Source organism: Atheta coriaria, unplaced genomic scaffold (genome assembly GCF_025399875.1).
Source record: "Atheta coriaria isolate IRGN ID8LTWV9N9 unplaced genomic scaffold, Caltech_Dcor_3.1 hic_scaffold_6_pilon, whole genome shotgun sequence".
Lineage (NCBI taxonomy): Eukaryota > Metazoa > Arthropoda > Insecta > Coleoptera > Staphylinidae > Dalotia > Dalotia coriaria.
In genome coordinates, this window is record NW_027045448.1 from 311,228 (window position 1) to 338,860 (window position 27,633).

At 36.5% G+C, this 27,633-nt stretch overlaps 2 protein-coding genes across 11 annotated transcripts; one reads left to right on the forward strand and one right to left on the reverse strand.

Moving 5' to 3' along the window:
* Positions 1-1,832: 1,832 nt before the first annotated feature.
* Ae2 (Anion exchanger 2) lies at positions 1,833-26,223 on the reverse strand. Of its 10 annotated transcripts, none has more exons than XM_065304085.1 (12): positions 26,084-26,223; positions 18,067-18,673; positions 14,427-14,595; positions 12,763-13,138; positions 11,894-12,209; positions 11,455-11,835; positions 11,219-11,344; positions 9,455-10,921; positions 9,007-9,263; positions 8,523-8,946; positions 3,463-3,633; positions 1,833-2,658 (listed from the first exon to the last, which is right to left on the reverse strand). In XM_065304085.1, the coding sequence occupies exons 2-12, from the start codon at positions 18,133-18,135 to the stop codon at positions 2,587-2,589; spliced, it is 3,828 nt and encodes a 1,275-aa protein (XP_065160157.1). In that variant the 5' UTR covers positions 18,136-18,673; positions 26,084-26,223; the 3' UTR covers positions 1,833-2,586. The 10 variants fall into 10 exon arrangements, with proteins under 10 accessions (XP_065160157.1, XP_065160158.1, XP_065160160.1 ...); XM_065304086.1 differs by lacking the exon at positions 26,084-26,223 and adding an exon at positions 24,361-24,531; XM_065304088.1 differs by lacking the exon at positions 26,084-26,223 and adding an exon at positions 21,127-21,346.
* Positions 4,532-7,943, forward strand: pnut (septin 7-like protein pnut). The gene has a single exon (XM_065304096.1). The coding sequence runs from the start codon at positions 5,250-5,252 to the stop codon at positions 7,077-7,079; it is 1,830 nt and encodes a 609-aa protein (XP_065160168.1). The 5' UTR covers positions 4,532-5,249; the 3' UTR covers positions 7,080-7,943.
* Positions 26,224-27,633: the final 1,410 nt, after the last annotated feature.

A 27,633-nucleotide genomic window follows, 5' to 3' on the forward strand; every position in this document is an offset into this window, starting at 1 on the left:
TTTTCTCGGAAAATAATAAAGGTAAAAAAGAACTTTCTTCATTTTGTTCATGCAGTGATATGGATCGATAAAATGGCAGATTTAGTTTTTCCATTTTCCAAAGTTGACCAAAGACCTCTCAAAAAGATCAAGAGGTTACACTTGACTGTTTTTGGGCTCAAAAATATTTTTTTACGCTAGAAGAAAATTGAAAATGTTAATTGATTGAGTTTTCCAAGGGGATGAAAGATATGAAGTCAGTTTTTCGATAACATCAATATTTTGGAAAATGGGTGGTAAATTCAAAACCGATCAAATAAAACTACCTCTCCTATTTTCCTTAAACATTCCAAACTGATGAAAAATATTACCAGGAATCCATTAATCCCGGTTTGGTCGCGCTATCTTAATTAATTTTTAAGTTACTGAACATTTTTAATTATTACATAAGTTTTGATAACTGTAAATTTTAACATTTTATATAATGTAAAATTTAATTCTACATACGAATATGAAACCCGTTTCTTTTTATCTCTAATGATTTTCAAGATAAGTGCGAAAAACTGGTTTATTCGTTTTCTCGATCATTTCCTAAGCAAAAAATAAAAATTAATATAGAAGAACATGTGTTTCTTCATAGTTTATCTTAATAAAATTTTGTTTTAAAATAAAGCTTTTTGATAATAATAACCCTAATTAAGTCTGGTTTTGTCGCTATTGAAAAATTGCAAATAAGGACTAAACGGTAAATGCTAGCCAAAAAAGTTACTTAAATAATCGATATAGAATTAAATGATCTATCCGAATCCGAAAACAGAATTTATAATTTCGAAGATAAAAAAGAGAAATCTTTTGCCTTTTTTATAAAAAATCTTTTCGTTAAATATTTTTATGCATTTTTGGTCGTTTTTTTAAGAAGGGTGCCATCTTGAAGAGAATTCTTTAAGGATCAACAATATGCAGTCCTTTTGCCGTAGCCCTTTTAGTTCTCGAGATAATCGCAATTTAGTTTCGCCGTTTTCACAGGAAATTGAAAAAAAAGTCCGACTCTGTTGTTCGTCCGAAAAATTTTTTAGGAAAATAAGTTCCACCCTGTTGTTCGACCAAAAATATTTTTAAGAAAATAAGTTCCACCCTATTCTTCGAACGAAAACAAATTTTAACAAAAAAAGTTCGACCCTGTTGTTCGACCGAAAATATTTTAAGAAAGTAAGTTCAACTCTGTTGTTCGACCAAAAATTAAATTTATTGGACAAAACAGCAATATTCAAAAGAAATTTTAAGACACTTTCCCAGGGTTAATAATGTTAAAAAGGTATGCATAGTGTAGAGGGACTCTCGAACGTTAACATGACGTTAAGAAATTTAAAAAATCAGTTAGTTCACGAGAAACAGGGCGATTTCCACATCATGTTTTCAAATTTTCACAAAATTGCCAACTATTGAAGGGCCTAGATTGCTGAAATAAAATGCATCATGAAGGGTGTCTGTTGAACTCCAATATGACGCTAGAAAACTTCTGAAAAGTTAATTAATACAGGAGATGCAGGGTATTTTTCACACTATGTTTTGAATTTTTTGAAATATGCTAGTTTTTAAACATTTTGGCGCACTTACAAAAGGGCTAGGAAGTTGAAAAGGTATTCATCGTGTAGTGGAACTCTCCAACTCTGACATAGCAGTGAGAAACTTTGATAAAGTCAATTAATTTACGAGATACAGGGTGTTTTCCACATGATGTTTACAAATTACATATTATAAAATTGACAATTTTAAATGGCATTGGGATGGTTTGGATATGTATGAATGCCATAAATAAAATGTACATATGAAAAAGTAATGCACTTGTAAAATATAATTAAGTATATTTATTATTTATTTATCAATCTTATTAATCTATTGCTTATCGGTAAAAATAAATTACTTCTTGAGAAGCTACACTTCCGATTACGTTAATAGAGAACAAAATCTAAAACGAATGCGCTGTGTACTAACTATCCAATGAATCAAAACGTTTGTAAGATATATCTTTACGCATATGAATAGTTTTTTGATCATAATACATAATCCCTCTTCTCTATATCTGGCTAAATACTCTCCATATTACAGTACAGTCAGAGTAATAGTTCAAAGTGAGGCCAATTTTAATCACAGTCTTCTAACATTTGCTAGCTGAAATTAGAGGATCCAAATGATGAAATTCGGAATCTCACACAGATGAATAATATAACTCCTAACTTCACTACCGTCCTAAATATCTAATAATCTTCATCTAAATTTATCGCAGTATTATCAGTAAGTATTATATTAACAAAACATATCTTATTAGTAATGTGGCCGCAATCAAAACCTCGATTAAGATTTATGTAATACTGTAGCTATCGTAACATTTTTTATAGATGTTTTAGACACTTAAGTAATGAATTAAAATCGAGATTTTGAGGTTTGAATTCTTTTATGGTACAGTTACATCTCGCAACCATTTATTGCGAACATCAATCAGACGCGAATATTAATTAGTTTAATTTTGTTCGAAACGTGCTTCAGAAGATAAGATTTCAATAAAGTATTTATGCATAAAAGTCGTGTGTAGAGAACAGTTACTGTTCAGCCAGGAAGTGGTGCCTCGGCGTAGAAATCTGGCTCGTCATCGTCCACATCCGGTTGGTCGCCATCCAACTGCAAATCAACAACATAGTTAGAAATATTTAATCAAAAATATTGAAAGCAAACATAAAATTTAAAAACATTCCATATATTTATAGATTAAGTGTGTTATTATGTCAAATATATTGTATTATTTGTATTAGTTGATAAGGTCTAATCTTGTTGAGAGATTTGCAGTGCGTGAAATTAAATTCCATACGGTATTCTAATGTTCGTGCCTGATTACAGCGCATTAGTCAGATATCGTTAGACATATCGATTGATAGCAGCAGAGGTCGTGGAACCGACGCTCTTGTTTGTTTATTCTGCCATAACGAACATCACATCATCAGCAAACAATGATGATTTATTCCATGACTTACTACCAGGCGCACAGCCTAAATATAGGGTACACGGCAAAAACTAGTTAAAGACATTAGCTCTGTAATTATTTTCTCAAGAAAAAGAAAAGAAAAAAAAAACTCTCAATGCTTAACTTATACGAAGAGATTTTAGACGTTTTAATTCCTAATCAGGTATGTAAATACAAAGCAACGTTGTGATTTAACCGGATAAAAATTGCACGCAATGTGCATTTTAATTAGGCACTCAAACTTCCTACGTTCCTGCATGAACTTTCAGCACAACGACATTTAAAAATCGAAGGTGTGATTGTGGCGACAAGCAAACTCACTGCACGTTCGTATTGTGCGCGGTGCATAATTAATATTATTACTTAATCAGCAAATTCTTGGACTATTGAACTTGGCTATATGGACACAAGTCGATAACCCACAAATCATCACTAATTGGGAATGTAATTAAAAACAAACTTACGGCGCGTAATTCGACAGGCGTGAACAAATGTTTGAGGAGTCCGCGAAGTGGAATCATCAATAGCAAGAAGAATGGGAAGGCCAGGGACGCTTTGGTGGACTTGACCACCCACAAAATCACCAGACACATCAATTGGACAAATGTGAAGAGGTGCATTTTTATTGTTTTCACCTGCAACATAAGAAAAACATTTTAATTATGCTTCTGGAATAAAAAAGAAACACTAAAACATGTTATAAATTAAGGAAAAAACAAGTTTCAATATAACACACAAATACGTGGATTATTGTAACACAATAAATTCAAAAATGTAATCAGGACTAAATTGGGTCTCGTTTAGGGTATTTTAAAGTATTTCTGTCGATAAAAGGCATAAATAGCATAAATAAAAGGCATATACATTTAATCTATGTACATGTATATAATATAAAATCGTGTTAATTACATCACTTATTACTCAAAAATGGTTGGACAGATTTTAGTGATCTATGATTTGTTGGATTTGTCTCTGCCTCAAATAGAAGAATAACAATTAAAATAACGAAAATTGTGATGTAAAGAGAGTTAAATAAGAGATCAAAATTGGTACAGAAATTCAATACTAGTTAAAGTTGAATATTTCAATCGAAGATGGCGCTAAAGTGCATTTTTAGCATTTACCATTTCTTAATTGTCACTTACTAAGTCCAAGCAACAATAAATGTAAATTTACTTTTAAGTAACAAGTACGCGGACAAGCGTTAGGTGAAATTCATGATATCATGATACAATTCATTATGATGTCAGATTAGAGGGTATACAAGTTGAATGAATAAATAAGACAAGAAATTGTATAGAGCCAAGAGCCAAAAATGCGGAACCTGAAATTAGGGCAAACGAACAACTTGTCTGGTCGATTGCATGTATTGCAACCCTGCGAATGCGAGCGCCCCCGACCGGGTCGCCTGCTGCTAAACCCATGAAACACCCGTGCTGAAAGAGACGGAGCAGGCAAAGCAAACGAGAAACTGGAGGGGTGAACGCCGCCCGCCGTGCTTGGTAATCTTGCCACCAAGGAGACCTCCGATAGCGCGTATTCAAAGTCGAGCGTTGTTTCCCTCGTTGGTGCGCTAGTCATTGCTATTTTACCATAAACGGTTCGATTCGAGTCATAGAAAAAAAAATTATCTACATTTTGGCGAACGATAAGTCGATTAGTGCGAGTATTCTAGTGAGTGAGTTCGTGATTCAGACTGATATGGGTACTGATATTATTTTGGAGTGGTAGAACGCGACGCAGCGCATCGCGCATACACACAAACCGGCAGCCGACTTGCACAGGGCCCCGGCAGACGCGCGCGCGAGCAAGAGCGGCAAAACCAATCGAGTGCTTGCTGAGGACGCCACGGGCGTGGCTGACCAGTTCAACATTACTCATCAAATGAGCGTTCAACATCAACCAAGAACCAGTTGTGTGCATCGAAATACGCCAAATGTTTTAAAAATGCATCATTCGACGCTCATTATAAACACTAACTGCTAACCGACGCCGCCGAACGTTTTCGCCCGCTACAAGCCGTGGAGTGGTGTGTGTGTGTGTGTGCTTCTACCAGACGCGAATTTGTGTATTCCGTAGTGCACGCCGCTCGGTGCCGGTACGCGTTCTTTATTCAATCAAGCGGAGCGTCTGCTGCGTTCGCAAAATCGGCTTTTCAACCGACACGCACATCAATCACATGATAAAGCACAGCAACCCAGCAAGTATAGTTGATATTTGATTTTAGAACTGCACCGAGTGTCACGACAAAATGAGCGGAACTAATGTGAATGTCACAGTGCCGACAACACAAACAACAGCAACCATTAAATCCCGACCAAACATTATGCCCAGTAGTTACATGTACACATCCAGTGCTGGCCTGCTCAATCGGAATCCGGAGAACAAACCAGCACCACCACCCACTCTACCAAAATATACAAGCAGTTTCAATGCTGGCAGCGGTGGTTTAAATCGTGATAGAGATAAGGACAGTATTGGTGGCTCATATAGGTTGGCAAGTATGGACAGGATTGCCTTGAGGCAAAAATTCATGGATCCCAACAACACTAACAATACAACCACAAACAATGGCAGTAATGGGATACATACAAATGGAAGTGGCACACCAGAAGCCACAGCACCATCATCAGTGCAGATTAAAAGAGAAATGTTTTTCAATCCAGCAACAGAGACTACACCTAAGCAAGACTCTAATCGATTAGCTAAAGTTCCTTCTACAGAAAAGACCACAGACACAAATAAAGTTCTGAGTCCGCCAGAAACAACCAAAGATGAAGGTAAAGAAACTATGCCAGACATTATTAAAGAGAAGCCAAAGCCTAGGGAGCTTGATGGTTATGTCGGTTTCGCCAATCTACCGAATCAAGTGTACCGCAAGGCTGTGAAGAAAGGCTTTGAGTTCACTTTAATGGTAGTTGGTGAATCTGGGCTGGGTAAGTCCACCTTAATTAACTCCATGTTTTTGACTGACATTTACAACTCGGCTGATTATCCCGGCCCAACACAGAGGCTAAAGAAAACAGTGGCAGTTGAAACAACAAAAATTTTACTTAAAGAAAATGGTGTAAACCTCCATTTGACTATGGTAGACACACCAGGATTCGGCGATGCCGTCGATAATAGCAATTGCTGGGTGCCAATCATAGAGTTTATTGAAAGCAAGTATGAAGACTTCTTGAACGCAGAAGCGCGAGTTACACGAAAACAATCCACGGATCAACGGGTTCACTGCTGTCTTTATTTCATTCAACCATCTGGACACGGCCTAAAATCGTTGGATATTGAATTTATGAAGAGGCTGTGTGATAAAGTAAACATTATTCCCATAATAGCAAAGGCTGACACATTGACTGCAGATGAATGCACCCTATTCAAAAAGCAAGTGCTGAATGAAATAGCTCAGCACAAAATTAAAGTTTACGAGTTTCCCGAATCGGCAGAAGAAGACGAGGAGAATAAACTAAACAAGTCTCTACGAGATCGCGTGCCGTTTGCAGTCGTCGGCTCGAACGTGGTCATCGAACAAGATGGCAAAAAGATGCGCGGCCGGAAATATCCATGGGGCATTGCTGAGGTCGAAAACTTAGAACACTGCGATTTTATTGCGCTGCGCAATATGGTTATCCGCACACATCTACAAGATTTAAAGGATGTAACTAATAATGTTCATTACGAGAACTATCGGTGCCGAAAATTGGCAGGATTGGGCGCAGATGGCAAACCCACCCGCAGCTCGAACAAGAATCCACTCGCTCAGATGGACGAGGAAAAGCGAGAGCACGATGCAAAGATGAAGAAGATGGAGGCCGAAATGGAACAGGTGTTCGAGATGAAGGTCCGCGAAAAGAAACAGAAACTGAAGGACAGTGAAGCTGAATTGACTCGAAGACATGAGTCCACTAAGAAGCAGCTAGAGCAGCAGGCGAAAGAATTGGAGGACAAACGGAAGCAGTTCGAGCTCGAGAAGGAGCAATGGGAGAAAGAAAATCAGGTGACGATAGAAGAATTGCGTCGGCGATCTTTGGAGGGCAGTCGGGAGGCGGTCGATGGTAAGAAGAAAAAGAAGGGCCTGTTCTAATCGCAACAAGATCGACCACGCCAAGGTTGACATGGAATCGAAAAATAACTTTAACTTTTAAGTAATGTATTGAATTATCATCTATCGTATTGAGAATTTGAGAGACAAGGCTATTATTTCAAAAGAATTGCTTCAATGTACGACTTCTTTACGATGTATCTAATCATACCGTGAGTAATGTAAGAGGCATGTATGTAATCAGGCTTTTCCAAATTTGTAAAACGCGCAAACATGTATCATAACATTTGCCACCACAATTGCCATTCAGCGACTTTGTTTTTTAACTAGCCTCATTTAAGACTATGATAAACGAGTAATGTTAGTTCCAAATCTAGTGATAAAAAAAACGTAATTGCGGCACGACTAGCCTAAATTATTTCCATACAAACTGCCATCAATTTTACAGTAGTTTAGACGTTTACAAACACACTAATTCAAACTAAACCGAAACGTTCCATGGAAAATTAAATCCGAATAAAATTAGCTAAACATTCAACGATACCAATGAATTAGTGTTAAATTGATGAACAAAAAGTAAAGAATTTTAAATATCACAAAATAACTATTGTATTATATTATTACTAGAATGAGTAATTTATGAATTTCTGTTGATAGCGAGCGTGTTTGACAGGAAAGAGTTGGGCTCTGAATGCGATGGTGAGACTTTAATTCGTAGTCATGTGCGATGTGCCCATATTATCGAGTAATTAAGGGAATTCATTTATATATTATTGATTGACATTATGCGTTGAAAGCATTGTGCCATTTTAAAACTGATTTAATTTAAATTTAATTTTATATTTCTATATATACTATGTGTAATTCATAAAAATTGTGCAAATAAATTTTATTTCGTATAGGAAATGATGACTCTCATTAACCGTCCTACACTGCAGGAATAAAAAAGAAGTAAAAATGCTAAGTCGCTGATACACCCACTGCGGTATAGCGGTATAAAACTAAACCCCGCACTTGAAAAACCACTCAAGCGACAACGATATAATGCATCTATTGTTCAACGCCGCCTGTCATACACACACCCTCTTCCTACCTTTTATGTGTTTTTTTAATGCATGCGTGCGTAGGTTCACAAAGATGACTTTATGACCTGACCCCATGGACGTTAATTTTCACTTTACACGCAATGATAATCGCGTTAATTGCCAGGTCTTAACGATCGCTACGAGCCTTTGCAATTATATTAGTTAATTATATCCTACAAGGTGTTTGCAAACTGTATATAAATATTTACATTCTGCGCGGAATTGTCTTCGGAGTGAATCAGCATCATATGACAAATAGTTGTTATAAACATAGTTGGAAATATCTTGGAATGAGTGAATCACAGTTTAAATTTGCAATCACTCGTGACAAAGCTGGCAAAAGTGCGATATTGTAATCACATTTTGCTAGATTGTTAGTACGAAAATAAATTCCACTTACCCTTCTTACGTAGGACGCCTGCGGATGATGTTTCACAGGCATGAAGAACAATTTCATGCGGTCAAAGAACTGAATGCCATCCGTGGATGCAACGCCCATGTAAAGGAATACGCCAAACAGCACCGACATCGGAACCAGCCGAAGTAGCGGAGCCATTAGCACGGATAAACCCACCAGAAGGGAAACAGTCAATGCGGAAACTCTTTGCTCCTTCACTTCGATAATATGAGGTTTCTCGCCGGGGGCATGCGTCCGGGACATGACGGTCACCGCAGATATGTGCGCCACCGATCTTACAGTTGCCGCACAGATCCACGGTGTTCCCAAAAACCCACAGCCCACGTTTATTAGACAGATGAGTACGATGTCGAGGTGGAATCCACTGCCTTTCTGGAGTTTACGTTCCTTCTTATCCATAATCAATCTAAACGCATAAATGTATGGTTTAATAGCCTTCCCTATTTGCAAACTTACAGATACCTACTCGCAAATGTGTGTTTCCATAAAGAGGAGGATGTACACGAGCATTGCGGGGATGCAGGACGCGCCAACTACCCACAAGGGAAAAGGTTCATTAGTGCCGCTCGGACTGATTAACCAGCCTCTAACTTCCGTGTTAGAGGGGGACAATCCTTCGGGCACGCTCAGTTTCTCTGTATAGGTTTCGGGTACCATATAGTCCATGAAGACCATGATGACGATTGCGATGGGTACTCCAAAGTCCCCAAGCGCACGACGAGCCTGTGAGCAATACAAAATGAATCAGTACTTTTTTGCCAAAAGTGTGAAGTAATAATTGGCTTTGAAAATAGGAAAACGAGGTCAGAAGGATTTGGTAGGTAACAATGACTTTAAGCTATTTGCCAAGTAAAATAATGGTTGTGGCATTGAAGGAAAGATCATGGCAACGACAATATTAATAGCTCACTTACACTTCTTCCTAGAAACTGGCTGTTTCTAAATAATCTCAAGTAGTAGGCGATAGCAAAAGTTCCCAGCGCGAGAATAGTACAAAACAGGGCCGTATTAGGTCGATTGATAGGCTTTCCTCTTTCATCCTTCATTGGATAATAATCTATTTCTGGAATGGATGCGAGTGCAGTGTTGTTGCTAAAGTCGGTTGAGTTCTCCATCAACTCAGTCAAATTGCCGACTAATGCTGCCATGATACGATTATCGCAGTACGTAAACATCAGCGGATGTCTACCGAAAACGAAGACCAATTTCATAACGCTTTCAACAATATACAATAGAGAAATCAGAGCCGAAAATATCTCCTCTGTAAAGCGCGTGAATAATTTAACGAAAACGCTGCCCTCTAGAGACGCCACAAATAGCGCTATAATGCCCAGCCAAATACCAATATAAACGCGCGTGGTGAGGTATTCAATGTCGTTGGCTTTGCAGAATTGATACAGACTTTCATCAAATAGTAAAAGTGGTCCAGTGCTTCCTACGATCACGAGTGGTTGGCCAGCACAGAGTGCAAATACAACACCGGCGGCCGCTGTCGCAACCAGAGTCTCTGAAATCCCAATGTAATTCTCTGTTTTGTCGCTCATTAATCCGCCGAATGTAATTGCACCCGAGAGAGCGGCAAAGTACATGAAAATAGCCGCCGCTGCACATTGAGCATTCATACCATGGAGTATATCACTCTTATACGCTGGAAAGCGACGGCGAATATCATTGATAAGCCCGCCGAAAGGTCGTTTCGTTCGTTCAAGCGGGTTCGGAAACGGCGGTTTTTTACCATCTCCGCCATCTGCAGTCAGGAGCGGCTTGGTTTCTCCATGTTGTTTCTTTAGCGCGTTCTCTTTGCGCTTGCGGATAGCCTGGCTCTTCGCTTTAATTTCTTCGATCGGTAGAAGTGCCTGCCGTTCCCAGTCGCCAGGTGGTAGCACAATACTATCGTCAAGAAACTCGTTGATCGCTGAGAGCAAAACTTTTCTGTTATCAGCACTGTATGCGATATTATGAAACTGTTGGTTTGCCATGAGCGTCGAGATAGACCTGCCAACCTCGTGATAATCGAGCTTTGCGTCTTTTGGTCCCAATAATAAGAATATGAAACGCACTGGGATGTTAACTTCGATAAGAGAGGGAATAACGACGCCTTCAGCCAAACGAATGAATGCGATTGCAGGTTGTTCGAGGAAATCCACCGAGCCTACTAGCACGCTTGTACCTTGAGCCCCTTCCGGAATACGCCGCAGGATGGTGTCGTTCTGCGTGCGCTTTAAATCTTCATTGCTAGCTGTATACATTTCTTCCTTCATGTCAACAATGGTTGCGTGATTGTCCGAACTTATCAGTTTTCCTTCGGGATCCAATGCGTGACCGTTCTTTACGCTATTGCCGACATCAATTGTTTTCCGCCGCTCGGAATCGTGGAGATTCTAAACAATTCATGTGGGAGTTATAAATATGTCAAAAGTTCTATATTAGACAAAACAAAACAAACACGCTATAAACAATGACCAAAGAATGTCCTTGATTTGTTGACCATTTACATGCAAATGTAATAAAAAAAGGAGAAAATCACAAATCGAAGAAACCCAAACAATTACATAACATTAATCCATTTAATGTGTAATTAAACATAGTGAAGCGGAAGCGTCTGGCTGACTCAGACTTGATAAAAAAAACGAACAAATTCGAGAACTCAAAGCAGCTAGAACAGGTATTGACTTTACGTGATAAGAGATGATTGAGCCGCGGTGTAATAAGTGCGGCGGGCACAGAGAACCCTGTGCAGAGCACACCGAACAACGTGCCATCATCATAGCGTCGTATGCTGCCCCGTCTTCCAGCCATAACGACTGCAAGTAAACCACCACCACAAAATGTGTCACATAATATACATATCCATAGTCTTATTTGTTTCACGATGTGAACAAGTCAGCGACATACTTATACGGTCTAATCTTACCTGCAGCGATGTGTAGCTGTGTTTCTTATGAAAACCGAAGCGCCTGTCATGGTGTTCGTTGACGTGACGATGCCTCAGCAACAGCATACGCATTATTTTTGCCTTATCGTCTTCGCGAATTAGATCCTCCTTGTACAAGTCCTCTGAGATGCGATAGGCGATCGCGGGCAGGTCGCGTTCCTCCATGTCAAGACACACGAGTCCGTCTTCCAGACATTTGCGTAGATTCAACAACGAATGGAAACTCAGCGATGCTACGTGAGGTTTACCCCATCGATCAACACCCTCTTCAAGATCTTCCTCATACTTAATCCAACGGGCTGTTTCCTTCCACTCACGTTCGTCGTGTTTCTCGTCGATCTCGTCCAATTCAACGAATATCTACGAATCAACTGTGTAAATATTTAAAACTTAAAAAAAAAAAAGATGTAAAACTTACAGCATGTGGGCTGTGATCGTACATCTTCTTAAAGAAGACTTGATTGAGTTGTTCGCCCCTGCCAATGTGCACCATGGAAGCATTTGATGGCCGTGTGGTACGATGGCGGCGATGTCCTCGAGGATCATCGGACCTGTGACTGTCCAATTGGTCCCTATCAGTTTCCTTGAGCGGTAGATCCTCTGGTTGAGTGGAGACACGCCGACCTTTGTTGTAGTTCTCCGGTGCGACATGGCGACGATGTGAGTGTTGGCGACGGCTCGAGTCGTCCGGCAGAGAATATTTGCGGAATTTATGGTGGATGTGGTGATGACGGCTGCACACAAATTAAATTTATGTTAATATATTAAATTCGATGCACAAGACGCACAATTAATGAATTTACCGTCGTCGAGCGTCCGCCTCGGATTCGTAAGAAATGGGCATGACTTAAGCCTTTTTTTAAACCACATTTAAACTATCACCTAACGCTCAGAAAGGACGTTAACATAGTCCTCTACTGATCACTTCGCAACGACTAGGCGCGTGTTGCCTGTTATGCAGGATCGACTATGAGGCAAACTTGGCACTGGGACAATACACGCACGAAGATCACATTTTAGTATTCGCGGCCAAATAATTAAAAATAAATGGTAATTATAAAGACAACACATATCGTCAGTGCGAGTTTTTCGAACCGTGGAAGTGTACGAACGCAAATTAACAGGTTGTTGCGTATATAGATTAACACGAAATTGGTATTAAATAAACAAACATCAATTGTCGCATAAACATCCTAAATAATCCACAGAGAACTAGCATTTTCTGGTATGTTAATTATTCTACTAACAAATCATAAACATTGTTACAGATAATTTTAATACACTCACCTTCTGCGAACTTTCTTATCATCTCCTGGCTTGATCTCCTGCCCGTCATCTTCGGGTATTCCTTGAAAATCGCCAGGTGTAAATTGAACCTTCTTTTCCGGTGATAGGTCGTGCGACTTGTAGCCAGATGGGTCGGAGAGAACGCCTTCGGACTCAGTGCCACTTTCGTCTTCGACCAAGTGAGAAATAGTTACCAAGCCAGTGCCAGGACTTGAAAAGATAGACTCGTGTGCTGGTGTTTGGCTCGTTTGTGTAGTCGGTGTTTCAGATTCGGGAGTGCCTGATGCGGTGACTGTAGTGTGCGAGGAGCTGCGACGTCGGACCTTGGGCACTTTTAAAGGTGCATGCATATGCGGGTAACTTTTCTTCCGGTGCACTATAAATTCAAAACAATACAGAATAAATTCTTCAATTCTACAAATATGAGTGGAAAATTATACATGCATGATAAAGATTTCTGGCCATACGATTATGAGACGTTTAGCAATAACATACATATATAAAATCTAAATTTTGAGCCAGGAAAATGAATAAATAAAACGCGGAGAGTTTATGACATAAAAAGTGAAGATTTTTAACCTACATAATAAAAAGTATTATCGGGGAAGTCAAATATTTTAAAAAGTAAATTGACGTAACTATCGCAACGGTTTGGAGCAAAAATTGCGCAAAATCCAATAATACCTATAGTCGGTTGCACATAATCGTAAATCACAGCGCAAACGCGAAGTAATTAAATTGATTTTAAAAATATCGGAATGCGAAATATAAAATAAGTTGATACCATTTTATTTCTCAATGATAGAGTTAGTTAGCTACTGTCACAATCCATTGACAAAGTTGCAAATCTGCATTGGAAAAATCTGCATAGATAACAAAACTCAAATTCAATATTTGTTATATAAACTACCCCGCAGATGATATGGATAGAATGAAAATAGTGATTCAAAACATTTGTTTGTTTGGCATTGAAAAAGCATTGAAAAGTATTTTTTGGTGAAATATGAAATATTAAAATTATTATCGTTAAAAATGAACGTCTTAATCGATTTCTGAAATTTCACATAGAAATCAGACAAGTATTGTTGTTATTGAAGGAAGCATAAATAGTTATAGTTTGATTGATATGTCTATAGGAGTATATTCTGTATACACCATAAAAACAAATTAGAAGAAATAGCATGTTATTAAAGCTGTTTATGGTAATTTAGAATAAATGAAAAACAAAATAAAGATATCAAATGAAATTAGAACTGAACAAATTAAAGAAATAGCCGAAAAATTCAATATTTTTGATTTTGTACAATGAATGATAAATTTTAGTTTTATATGTTAGATCTGGTAAGAAAATTAACATTTCTATAACATAACTATCATTACGCGAAAAACCAAAACATAACTTTTATAAAAGAATTTAGGATAAATGAAATTTTTAATATCACAAAATAATGTCTAAAATATCAATAATAATAACGTCGCATAATAAGAACCTTGACTTTAAATATCATTAACTATTATCAAAAGTAAAAACTTACTTTATTATCACTTTATACACATAATATACAATTCTTGAATTTATATACCTACACCTATTATCACGTCACTTCACTCTCTCCTTATATTCTGTAATTAGTACTAGGAAATCTATTTATTACACAACTCACATGCATATTCGTTCTCGCCGTAATTTCTCGCCTCGCCTGATATTGACGCGTCGTCGTGTAACTTCTCTAAATCGAATTTCTCCGCATTCCCGCTATCCATAGTAAACACCTTCGCACATTCTTCATCCAAATAGACCTCGGTATCGTTCGGGTCTCGGCTTCCATCTTTCTGTAACATCCAAAGCAATTCCTGTCATACCCAACAACTGCACAATATTCTAATATTACTATTTAAACGACAATAAAATATACATACGTACAGATTAGCAATCTTATTCATGATCGATACGACTCCGAGTAAAAATAGTAATAAAACAATAGGATACATGATCGAGGTGCCATTGCAAGCAATCGCCGACTGAAATGACTGAAATTTCGAGAGACAGCTAAACGAGTGAAACTGTCACCGTAAGCATTCAAACACGTGCACCTACTTTGAGGCCACGCAAAGCTGCAAAGCTTATTTCAGAATTAATCCGCTTAAGTGTATCGCATCCCTGAACGACCAAAAAGAAAAACTAACGAACGCAGGGCGCAAAACACAACGCCTGTACTGCGGATATTTATTTATTTGTTTTTGTTGCACTAGTACTTAACGATTGTTTATTCGCCATCTGCCATAAAATCGTTATATTACATATCGACCAGACAAAGTGCTATCATATGTTTAATGCGGTTTTTCTTGTCATGGAAAAACACAACCATAACAAGTCCCAAAGTAGTCGAAAATAAACTTAAATCGTATGTAGTAAATATATTTGCCAAAGAGATATATTAAACTAATCATGCAAATTTACAAAACAAGCGGAAAAATTGTCATCGTTACCGCATGATAATCATGTGAGTATTTATCACAATTACAACGTCTTATTTACCTTAAGTCTGTACACCCATTTCAACAATCTTCCCCGCACTTTGTGCAAAACAGAGCGATGCGTCAACGCCGACGATTGCTCCGTAGGCATAACCAACGACATTGGCACTATTTTCAACTCGATTAAGAACGCACATGCACCCACTTGTTAATTGCATTTGTTGACAATTCTTGTTGCTGGTTTATTGACACTTAATAACGTTTAAAATATGATTTTTTTTATGGAATGAAGCAGCATCATTTATGCGTTTATTAAAATTTAATGGCATGTGTAAAAATAGCTCCTCTTTATAATACTTGTATAACTTTATATCCTGTTATTTCCGTAGAAAAATATTTCTGTGTTTGCACCATTAAGACTATTTTCATCGTCGTCGGCTTTCAGGTAGATTCAATACAGGTACTCGTTTGATTATAGGGAGGAATGATGCGATAATCACATTTCAAAGACGATGGAAATGTGGTCGGAAGGTTTTCAAGCTTTTTTGCGCTTCATTTTGTAGTTTGGTGCGTCCTTTTTGTCGCTTTGTGCCTAAATAACACGCGTGTGTCCTGTCCGCGTGGGTCTTACGAAATCGCCAACAATAGCAATCGCTTATCGGACGTGCAATGAATTATGAAAATTCTCCGAAATGTCGCGGCACGGACAGTGAACAGTACGCAAACGATGCGAATACGTTGAATACATGAATGGCAAACGCGTGTTTGCTCCTTACAGATGTAAGTGGAACGATAGGGACGAAATCCGAAGTCTGTGCGAAAAGAGGTGAGAGCTGCACGAGTCGTGAACTGTTTAAAACAACGACACGGTGGGTAATTTTCCTCGCGACAAGACCTCAGTCACGTACACTAAATATTTATAAATAAACTTCTTCGATTTGAACCGAATTTTATTATTTCAAAGATGAAAATTAAGAGTTTAGATATAAATAGACAAAAATATCATTAACACTTTTTTTAAATATTTTTAAAGATAAACTTTTATGTTAGAATTCACGCGCCCATTTTCGATCGAAGACAGCTGAATGAAAATTTCGGGATTCAGAATTGCGCGCGCGTTCGGGATGCTGGATGTTCCGCGATCGTCCGCGAGCACTGACCTAGTGCGGAGGATGTGCTGCTCCTAGTAGCGCGCGGCAGCCGCTTCACCGCCGCCACCGGAGCCGGCGCTCTGGTCGATACACCACTCTGCGCATGCAGTGCTAGGTGCTACCGCCCCATCGTCAAGGTCATTGTCGACGGGCTGTGCTTCCTCAACTCGCGGGGGCCTGATGACGCGTTCGCACATGGATGCAAAGCTTGAAAAGTGGATGGGACTGTTCGATGCTGGATGTGTCATTGTGCGAGTGGTACCGTACCGGCTGATTTTGGAGACTCGCACGACATTGAATCGCGGCCATGAATCGGGTCAAGTAAGGGGTGTACTAGTGCGTGGTGCGGGACACAGCCTCCGCGAGCCAAAAGGGTCGAACACGTGCCACTAGCATCGTAGTCTTTTTGCGCGAGAACAGAAAATCTGTTGTTTTTCGCACGTGCCAATGCATAGATTAAATTAATCCCCAACTAATAGCAGAGGAATATTATATAGAATAATTCTGATATTGTAATATACAACAATTGGTTACAGTAATGAAGTAATTTAAAATGTGGCACGTAATAATATGTAATCAATAAATCCAGGAGTATAAATAATTAATTACAATTCACTTTACTTCCTTACCAAAAATCAATAATCTATTTGCGTGTCACTTAAAGGGCTCTGCAGTTGAGAAACTTTAGATAGACTTTCAATTAAATGGAAATTATTAAGGGCATGTTTTAAACAAAAGGTTTAATAAATAAATTTTTAAAAAAATAGTGCGATTCTCACGTAATACAGTGAATTAACAAACTTGTTTTTTGGATTCAAAAAAAGCTTAATTCCTTCCTAATTTCCTTAATTGTTTAAGTACGCACACTAATTTGGTGTGACCTTAACCTTAATCCATGTAACTTTCAGTAAGCACTGATCCTAATTTATTAATAAAATTATGAAATATTAAATCAATCGTGCGGTAAAGTTCCAACACGATGAAAATTAGTACCAGAATAGAATTATGTTAACTTATGAAACAACGTTAACATAAGTCAGACGCTAATTGTTCTAATTACACAATGGTACATACTGGTACAAATAAATGCTTCAAGTTAAATGCGTTTTGACTTTTGACAGATACGACATATTTAAAAAGGACATTTCAATGTTCGAATTCAATAGGCAATTAAAACAATGCAATTCGAATCGATTGCGATGGAAAATTAAACACAGCTCTCGTTCCTGTTTGCGGTCGGCATAAGAGGCGGGTGAAGTGCGCGTTTTTGATATTCTTATTCGATTCATCTGGCACGTGAAGCCGCCCATCGATCGAAATGAACATTGAACTATGACACATTCAATCAGATCCTGTTATTGAATTGAATTGTTTTGATCAATATTTGTAATCAAGAGCGTCGTCGGCTTTCTATTACTCGGATTGCGATGGCCGCGCTGAAAATAAGTATCGCGACAATAATAAAAGAGAATTGAAAAGTGCACGCGACACTTTAACACTTTACACTCATCCAGACACCAAGCAAAGTCACATGTTTTAATTGCGCTAATTGTTTTTCTAATAAATGTATATTTTATTGTCATTGATCGATCAAGAACAAACAAAAATCATCAAAAACTTTTGCAAAAATCAACAAATAACAGTTTAACAATAATAATATATAAATATAACAAACCTTTCGTTGTGATTTGGTGAATCCCAGGAAGGACAATTTACGTAGATTGGTTTTATCGGCGTTCGCCATCCTGATTTCTTGATTGTTGCTTGTGTCCTATGTCCGTGGGCAGTCACTAATTACGCACTGAGTTATCGATGTGTTTATAAAGCCTTAGATTAAATTTAAATTTTTAATTTAAAATTAATTAAAATACGTGATTGTCTTGTCTAATCTTAATTATATTAGAAAAATAGAAATTTCACTAATGTCCAACGCAACAAACAAAAACAAAAAATTACGGCGCGAAATATTTTTTCCTTGGGGACCTCCCAAGACGGGTAATTGCGCACAGTAATTGAGTCAACATGGGGTATACCGAATCGAACGTCGCGATCGCGATCGGTCGCGTTGCCCGTTGGTGATCCGTTGTCGCCGCTGGGGTTTGCACCGTAATGATGTGTAGCCGAGGGTATAAAAAAACAGCCAACAGCAACAAATCACTGATTTATCCGCGCACAGTGGCGATTCTCTAACGATGGAACTCTCGTGTCCGATTGATGTCGCTCACGACGGTGTCGCTGGAACAATGAATCCCGATGCGGGAACGCCGGCAACTTTTAAACTTCTGTAAAAAGAAACCAGAAATAAATCGTCACGATTGAAAGCTGGCAGTTACGCACTACAGTTCGCACATGCACACGCGTGATAATCGTATATCGCTACTAATAAACACAGTCATGGTTACAACCAGTTGTTGAAGCAAACTGGTGTGCGTGAGCATCACGAGGTGACAAATACGATTGTGCATGTGAGTACATATTTGTAGATGAGAGCGGCAGACGTTTCGAATTGACAGTAGAAATTATGCCTACCGGTGCGATACGATGCATCATTTACGTCGATATAGATTAGCAACTGATGTGTTTGTTTGTTATGTGAGTAAACCGTCACTAGACACCTAGTGTAAAACCTAAGAATTGTTTGTCGTAGTCTTGTCTTGTCCGCAGTCAGGCAATAAGTGTAGTGCGAATCACACTTGTAACTAAATACGCGGTCCGACAAGGATTTGTTTTCGAACAACACCAATTGAGTGTGTGATTATTAAGTCATAAACATACATGAACAATGTAGAAAAACAGCGCGAAAATGCGCAAAACAATAATAATTCTGTGTAATCATATTTAATTGAGACCATTGAGCTGTTAGGGAATAAATTCTGCTCAAATTACACTTTAGAACAAGATAGCTTTTGCCCGCAACTATTTACAATTATATACCGACTCCATCAATAAAAATTTCAATTTTAATTTAAAGAAATAAGAAATGCTAATATTGCCTATGATAAATAATATCATAACAATTTTCATTCCTTAGCTAGAATATTTGTGATTTAACCTTGAAAGAAACACAAACTCAAATTGTTTCTCTGGTTACAAATAACAAATGTAGGTCCTTTTCAAAAGAAAGATTTTTTGAATACCTAACTAAGATCCGAAACATTCCGCTTATAAATTTTAATTCTGGATAAGATTTCAGCCAAGGTTTCAGCTAATTTAATTATAATAATAATAAGATGTGTCATATCCGTTGTTTTAACATTTTAATCCACAAAACGCCAAATTCAATGAATTAGACACAATCACATCAATCAATGTAATATCTTACATAATTAATTTTATCGCATTATCAATAAAAATTGAAGGGATTAACCTTTAAGGTGATTTACGACGTAATAATTTTATAAGTGCTTAAAAGATAAAAATTCGGCTGTAATAATATAATGCGTTCAACTTGAATAAGCTGAATATCGAATTTTAATTTAGTACGAGTACATAACATTTATTGTTCACCATGAACACATTTAAAATATTTTCCCACTCAATATCACTCTCCTCAAACGTGAACAATAAAAATGGGAAAATCAGCGTGTAACGGATTGGAGTTTCATAAAATGAAAGACATAAAAGTATGTAATTAGTAGGTGTATAGGTAATAGCCGCATTTGTAAAAAACATATCAATGAAAACGCATCATTACAAAAACACAAAAAGCAATTATCTCTTATCAGAACTTCAACAGAGTGCAATTTGTGTTGTGACACGAGCGCACTAAAAAATACGATTAATGTTTACCGAAAATTTGATTCAGAGGGGTTTTGTTTTCGCAAACGATGCTTGAAATTTCCAATTACAAAATTTTCAATTAAAGTGAAACAAATTAAAATGCTTGTAAAATAAATATTGATTACGATAGTAGTTACGTAACTTTAATGTATAATTGTGAGCTTTCGATTAGGAAACAACAGAAACCAGACTGTAGATTTCCCATTTGGATAATGTAATTATGCATATTTGCACAATACACACATATAGGTGCACACCAATTAGAAGTAGTGCATAATTTGTTAACAGTATCGATGTTATTTCTTCCGCCGTATCAGCATTTTCAACGCGTAAATGATAACGTCATTCATACGACGTATTTACGATCGTAGCAACGTTTGGAGGGGTGAGAGTAATAGTTCAATAGTTATAGTTATTAGCTAATTATCGGGAAACAATTTGCGATACCATTACAGCTTTTATAAAGGTAGATACAACTGGATTGTTTGGTTAAAATATGTTTGCTTATTTGTCACACTTTCACGGTAAGAAGGTATCTTATAACAATACTTGAAATTCCATTTGATTTGTGTGTTTAAAAAACAATTTTGAAGTGTGTTAAATCAGTGTTATGAAAATTTAATGTCATGTGCCATAAACAATTAATTCTACACACTTAATATACATATACAGCCATGACAACAGGTGTAATCCGATGAGAAATGCAAAGTTATATAGTTATGCCCAAATTAATAAATACATACAATAAATACCTGCATAATCACTTTTTTTTCTTCCAAAATCTATCTGCACGGCTCACAAAATACTACTACTCACTGTTCACACTAAGAATGAATCCAAAAACAAACACACATCGCAATAAATAGCGTGATTAATATCTGCTATTAAATCGCGAAACTATGTCCACACACGAAATGCATAAAAAATAAGTCGTAAAAAATAATCAAATACCTACTTAGTATAAAAATTGTCCGAGATGCTGCTTGCGATGTGGAATTGTCTCATTGACTCATTACTTTGTACTTCATAATATTATCTCACATATTTATTTTAAACTTCGTTCGATAATGATCATAGTTAAGTATGCAATTGTTTACGAATCACGAACATCAAAAAACAGGAGTTGTTTACTGAAAATGTTTTAATCAACTTGAATACTAAGCAGTCGTTACAAAAATACTTCTTTTCGAGACGACTTGTTGCGGCTAACTGAATGTCAGGCGTCCTACGTAGAAACGAAGTGAAACCTCAGCGAGCAGCTGAGGTGTCAGTCAGTTCAGAGTATTACGCCAAGAGCAAGAGCAAGAACCTGACTTGGGATGGAGGTTTTTAAACTAGAACATTGTTATGCCAAGTAAGTTAAAATTGTTACAATATAGTCATGGCGTATATACATGGAAAAAATTCTAAGTTTTAATAATTAAATAGCTACCTACTCAAAAATCAATCAAAATTTTAAAACAATTTCGTCCGAAATATTTTTAATATTTAATTATGAGTTAATATTTAATGTTAATAGCTTCTCATTATAAAGTTTTCAGATATCCAATATAATTTTAAGAAATTTGGAATTAAAATTTTTCAATAACAAAAACAATAAATAATTATTCTCGCGGTAGATAATGGTACCATAACTATATAAATAAGTTAACATTAAATATACTTAGATATTTAATACTTAAAGACAACTTGTTACATAACAGTTAAATTTGTGTCATCTAAACACAAATAATCCTAAATCTTATCTCATCATCACGATGCTGTAATGACAAATCGGTTAATAATCACTTTTCCTAATGGCGACTGCCTACGTTTGCGTGCAAGTTCCGCCGACATGACTTCACGTGTGTTTCCCACTTTGATGCTGAATGAGTAGGTACTTCCATTTCATAATTGTGGTCGGTATAAAGTTTTTTGGTTGGCATGACTGTTCAGTCGCGTTAGACCTCGACGAGTATTTTCGTGATTCGCGCAATTTCAATGTCATTGCTACGAGCGTGTAATTCATAAAATGCGGATAAATTTTAATGGCCAGCATTACGATCATTTTTGTTGTGGGCTTATTATCGAAGTTGGTGTGTAAGTATGCATGAATCGGTGTAGCTAGCTGATTGTTTGTCAACGCGCTTGCAACTGGAAAATGTGTATGCATAGTTATGATTTATTAGTTGAACACGATATAATTATATATTATCAAGTCTGATACTGAAGGAAATGTCGCCTGGCCATCTCTTTTGTTATAATATTGTGAGTAATGAGTGTGGCACTGTTTTCTGAAACATGGCTTATCTTTACGGTCCTTCGATAACAGAGCAGTAAAATTCATGCATTGAAATATTTTTACACAAATTGTTGTAATTATTTTAAACGTTTTTCTAAATTGGCGACTCGTGCATGTCAAATATTTAAATTTATCTGCGGAAAACTTTCCCTAATTTAAAAATAAACTGACGATATTTTAAATTAATATTAAATTGTAATATCCTTTTAATTTACGAAATGTTTTATTGATCATGCGTTCTTGACTTCTAATAATCAGTTAATTGCTGACAGTTGCTTACGCGCACACTATTTTAATTGCATAACAATAACTATCCTAGAAATAGCCTGATGTTGAAATGTGTTTAAAAAATATGCGTGCAGTTTTTACATTCAGGCTTGTATAAGCTACTCTTTTGCGCGTGTGTCTATATAGATTGATTTATTGATATTTATTGTCGAGGTGACACCCGCCAATATATATATTTAGATTACAAACGCAGTCATTTTCATCTAGATCAATGAATATTTAAATTATGCGACCTTTTAGTCGTGAATAATAAAATGCTAAAAACGGGTCGCAACGCATTTACTTGATTTCATTCATATTCAAAATCCATCATTGAAAGTAACGTTTATTTTCAACAAATGTCTAAAAATTTCATATTTTACATTACATTAGATTACAATTGAAACAAATGATTGTAATTTTATAAAAACAAATTTTTGAAATTAAAAACTGTTTAGTATCTGATAAATATTTTAGAAATCTCTTAAGACTTGCAACATTTGAATTACCAAGTATTCGACTCTCGAAGGCCGCCAATTATGGTCATTGAACTGTACAATTGTTTATAACAAGTAGCATAAATATTTATGAAGACTCGCTTTTGGTATGCAGAAATAATTATTGCTACATTGAATGTGAAACTAGACATTTAATTTGTTACTGTCATACGAAACCACAGATGTAAATCATCCACTCACTCAGTTAAATGTAAACGCGTCCTCACATTGAACTTGGAATTAAGTGAAGTTGAGGTAAATATTGAATTTCCGTTCAGCTCGTCTTTTCTTTGATCATGTTAATTCGGTTATTTTCATTTAACGTTCAATTTAACTTGATACAATGCAGATCAACAAGTGAAAATATTATAAATAACGTAATTTACTCATGTTGTGCATGTGATATGTCATTTTTTGTTTCTTTTGGTACAAAAATTCCACATGAGCGATGTGATTAAAGCCAACGCCGCACTGGCATCAGGCGAGCGCGGCATGAATGAATTATAAGTGTCATACATGCGTGTGGATATCGCTGCGGACCGGTTTTATTGCTCGCACATCAATTTCGCCGTAATTTAACACACGTGTAATCTCGACAAGCGCAACCTTTTTATTTCTCGAACAATGCGAATTTCGGACAGACCCACACATGGTCAACGGTTTAATTAAGTATTGCGTAATGACCTGATATATTTGGAAGTTATAAACAAATCTGGGTAATTTATACATATGTACGAGTAGGTAACATCGAATATATTACAACTCAAATAAATTTCATATTTTGATAACATTTTAAACATGTTTTCATGTAAATTTTTCGAATTTAAGAACTACATGAGACATATGTGACCATTCTATAATTAAGATGTACTACTGGTTGCCTATATAATATTTGTCTTGCGGTAAATAAACAAACAATATTTTCAGCAACTCCTTTTCTTCTCTCCTCTATTCTTCCATCAATGAAACAAGTAATAAAATTCCAGAAAATAAAAATTGACGTGTTGATGGTATTTCACGGAACAACCGCAAATTTACAACAAATCTGATGAAACAGCATTAATCAATACCACAAATCACTTTCAATTAACCTGAGCGCTTTGTTATTACATGAATAAAAACGAATGCATTCTAGTGTACTTACTGCAATTGCCATGACTTCCAATTGAATTATGCAAGTTCAATTTCAATTTTGTTTTGTTTTTAATCTTCACTTTAGCGCGACACGTTCCATACCGTTGGGTGGGCACTCAAATATTCTAATTATACTCGCGACGATTCAACCGTACGCACGAAAATATTAAACCATACTGAAGTTGTGTTAGTAGGTTAGTTTTTAACATTTATAGTTGTTCAGTGTGTTTCGCTAATAAAGCGAATTGTGCTTCGGTGTTGTTGGCCAAGTGTGTAGATTGCGTCGTCTCGACCGAATGTAAACGCACGTGTGTGAAATATGTGTGTGTGAATACGGAGAATAATAAAATCGGTGCAAAAGAGCATATAACCGGGCGATGACTAAAAATACATCATTCAACGCATGGGTCTAGGTCTAGACGTTTTGTTATATGGTTTTTATTTGTCGCATTGCCAAATTATGCCACGTTTTTACACGATTTCAATGATTTTAATGGCGTGGAAAATTTACTCTTGAAAATTATTTTTGTTTTCTCTATAGGTAAACATAGTTATTCACTACGCACGTCAATCCATAACGTAAGCTATCGTAATCGTTTGAATTAGTGCATTAATCATTTCTATTCACGTACTGCACTATGTTATAAAAATGTTCACAACTTATACGTTAAAATAAAATTATGATCTTAACTCATAATATGTATTCAGTGTTTATTCGCAAATGCCTTATAAAATAAACATTACACTTTTGTTTGAATTATGATAATTCCATACATCAATCATGAATGACGTGTTTTGGGAATGTAATTGAGTATAGCACATTAACGAAATTGCTACAAGCCAATTATTTTGTTCAATGAGACAAATTCAAAGAGGCGCGTCGGCGCTTTCAGCGCAATTCAATTGATTTCTTGGAATAAAGCAGTTTGAAAGACATGGCAAAAACTGTAAGGCAACACTTAATAATAATGATTACCTATTTGTTTAACTGTTTTCTGGATAAAACGTATTTTAATGCATAAAAAACAACAAAAATTGTAAACACATAGTTTTGCAGACAATTTGTCTTACAATATTTTAAAATAAATACCTGGTAGGCCGGAAAACATTAAATTGCATTATTTAATTCAAATTTATTCAGTTAAAAAATATAAACAAACATAACACATGTTGTGCAGCATACTATCATGTTATATGTCAAAATAAATTTAGATAAAATGATTTCAGTGATGACAATTTATTTCACTTTCTATCCATTCAGTTTATTATGCTCTACGTTTTGAGGTAGTAATCTTGCAAGTTGCAAGCGCTACTACACACACGGTCGTATTGCACAAAAGATTATCGTCTTGTAGTGTTCGTGCACATACCTACGCTGTTGTTATAGGTTGGCGTGCTCAGCCCTACGGCCTGGCCATGCGACCTTCCTCACTATTCTCGACGACGCGCGGCGCTGGCCAGCAGCACGTGTTTCAACGATTTGTTTATATCAATGCACCAGTGCAGGCATACCTCTCAGTTATCGCGCCTGTCTTCGGTAAATCATCTCTGGTATAAATAATTAACATGTTCGGAAACATCGTTAACCAACGATGTCGTTCCAAACATGCAATCGATATCGACGGAATTGCTAATTATCGACGATCCACCGTTAACGCTAACATGCTTTACATTTGCCAGAAAGTTCACAACGAAACTTACGAGTACTTACATACAATCAACTTGTAACATACCTGTTTACAAAAGAAGCGGCAGCATCACCCGAACGATGACGAGAAAGTCTGTGGATTCTTCTTGGTTCTTCGCGGTTTGTTCATTTGTAGTGAGATTAGCCGTTGCTGCTATCACGAATGCACTCAGTGTTCACTCGCCGATTTCTAATATTGTTTCTTTCTGGTTACCATAGTTACGGCGACTACTGGAACATAGTCGGCACTGCTTGAATTATTTGATTATAAATTACGCAAAAAAATGTTTAAAACACGTTGCACATAAAAGTAAACAATTATCGCACTGGAACACACGAAACACACAACCGGCACTCACAATACCAACGAAGGAATGCATGAAACGCGCAACAAGTCTGGACAAGTCTAAAAAACGTTTTGGATTGGGGAGAAGTGAGGCATTTTTGTGTAGCACATGTTTTGTGTTAGGCAACTCATATATCACCTCAATTATAACTTCCTTGTTTGGTATTTCAATTTAAAAGAGTATGAGAATTTTTTAATTAATTTTCTATAACTTGATACCTATTCTTTCAATTACTGTAAAATATATTTTTCCAAAATTAAATAAATTCTATTTTATCGTGTTTAACAGCCTATACCTTCTTACAGTAATCTCCGCCTATGGATTAAAAGTACTAAAATTACAGTTTTTATAAGTTAACTTTGTATAATTTTGCTCATTATACCAATACCAATTTATTATTAAGATATCTATATTTAATATTTAAGTCTAGATGTCGTAATGAATTCATATATGTATATTTAAATCGATATAAGACAATTTTGTTTGTTAAATGGAAAGATCATATATAAGTTTTATAACAAAACTATTATTGGTTTTTATTTTGCATCAAATTTCATCAATTTTTAATTGTTTATAATATATTTAAAAAAATCATGTGTGTAGTTCGCATGCGGTAGATGTGAAACCTTCAGAGCACTGCACTGCGAGAGAATCAGACGAAAATAGAATCAGGAGTGGGATAATTACTGGGTTTATTTATTATAATATTGGCATGAAGTATAATGAATATTATGTACGGCTTGGTCGTCCGTATATGAAGTACCACTTTTTGTGTCTAACCGTGGAAAAACTGGCGCTATAGGTGGAAGTAGAAAAATGTTATTTAGTGTCGTTTCATTAATTTTGAAATCACACCGATTCTAAAGAAGTTTTCACTTCAATAAGTAAGTTTTCTGATCGACTACAATTATAATATATTTGGCATGATAAAGTACCTTAGTCACGGTCTAGGCCGTCCGCATTTAAAGTACTATTTTTTGTGTTTCAAAACCGTGGAAATTAGCGGAAGATTAGCGCTTTAAAGGTGGAAGTAGGAAATTTATGAAATAGACTTATTCTGCTTATTTTTATATTTATGCGTAATCGTCGACCCAAGAATAGTTTTGAACACAATGCTGTTATCTGCAATTCAGTTTGGTGCCGACTTTGTGCAGCATATCAGTCTATCTTATTGTCAGCGGTGGTGTGCGTACTCAGTATTTTGCATGGTGCAATGAAGTTAGTTTCGTGCCTACCTCTTGTTGGTTCA

What these genes read in the sequence shown, in the direction of transcription:
- pnut (XM_065304096.1), top strand. Translation starts at nt 5,250, where the DNA reads ATGAGCGGAACTAATGTGAATGTCACAGTGCCGACAACACAAACAACA.
- Ae2 (XM_065304084.1), bottom strand. Translation starts at nt 15,403, where the DNA reads ATGTCGTTGGTTATGCCTACGGAGCAATCGTCGGCGTTGACGCATCGC. An exon ending in AATGGGTGTACAGACTTAAG is followed by an intron (nt 14,596 to 15,301) that starts GTAAATAAGACG and finishes TGGATGTTACAG; the next exon opens with AAAGATGGAAGCCGAGACCC. An exon ending in ACGATCACAGCCCACATGCT is followed by an intron (nt 11,836 to 11,893) that starts GTAAGTTTTACA and finishes GTTGATTCGTAG; the next exon opens with ATATTCGTTGAATTGGACGA.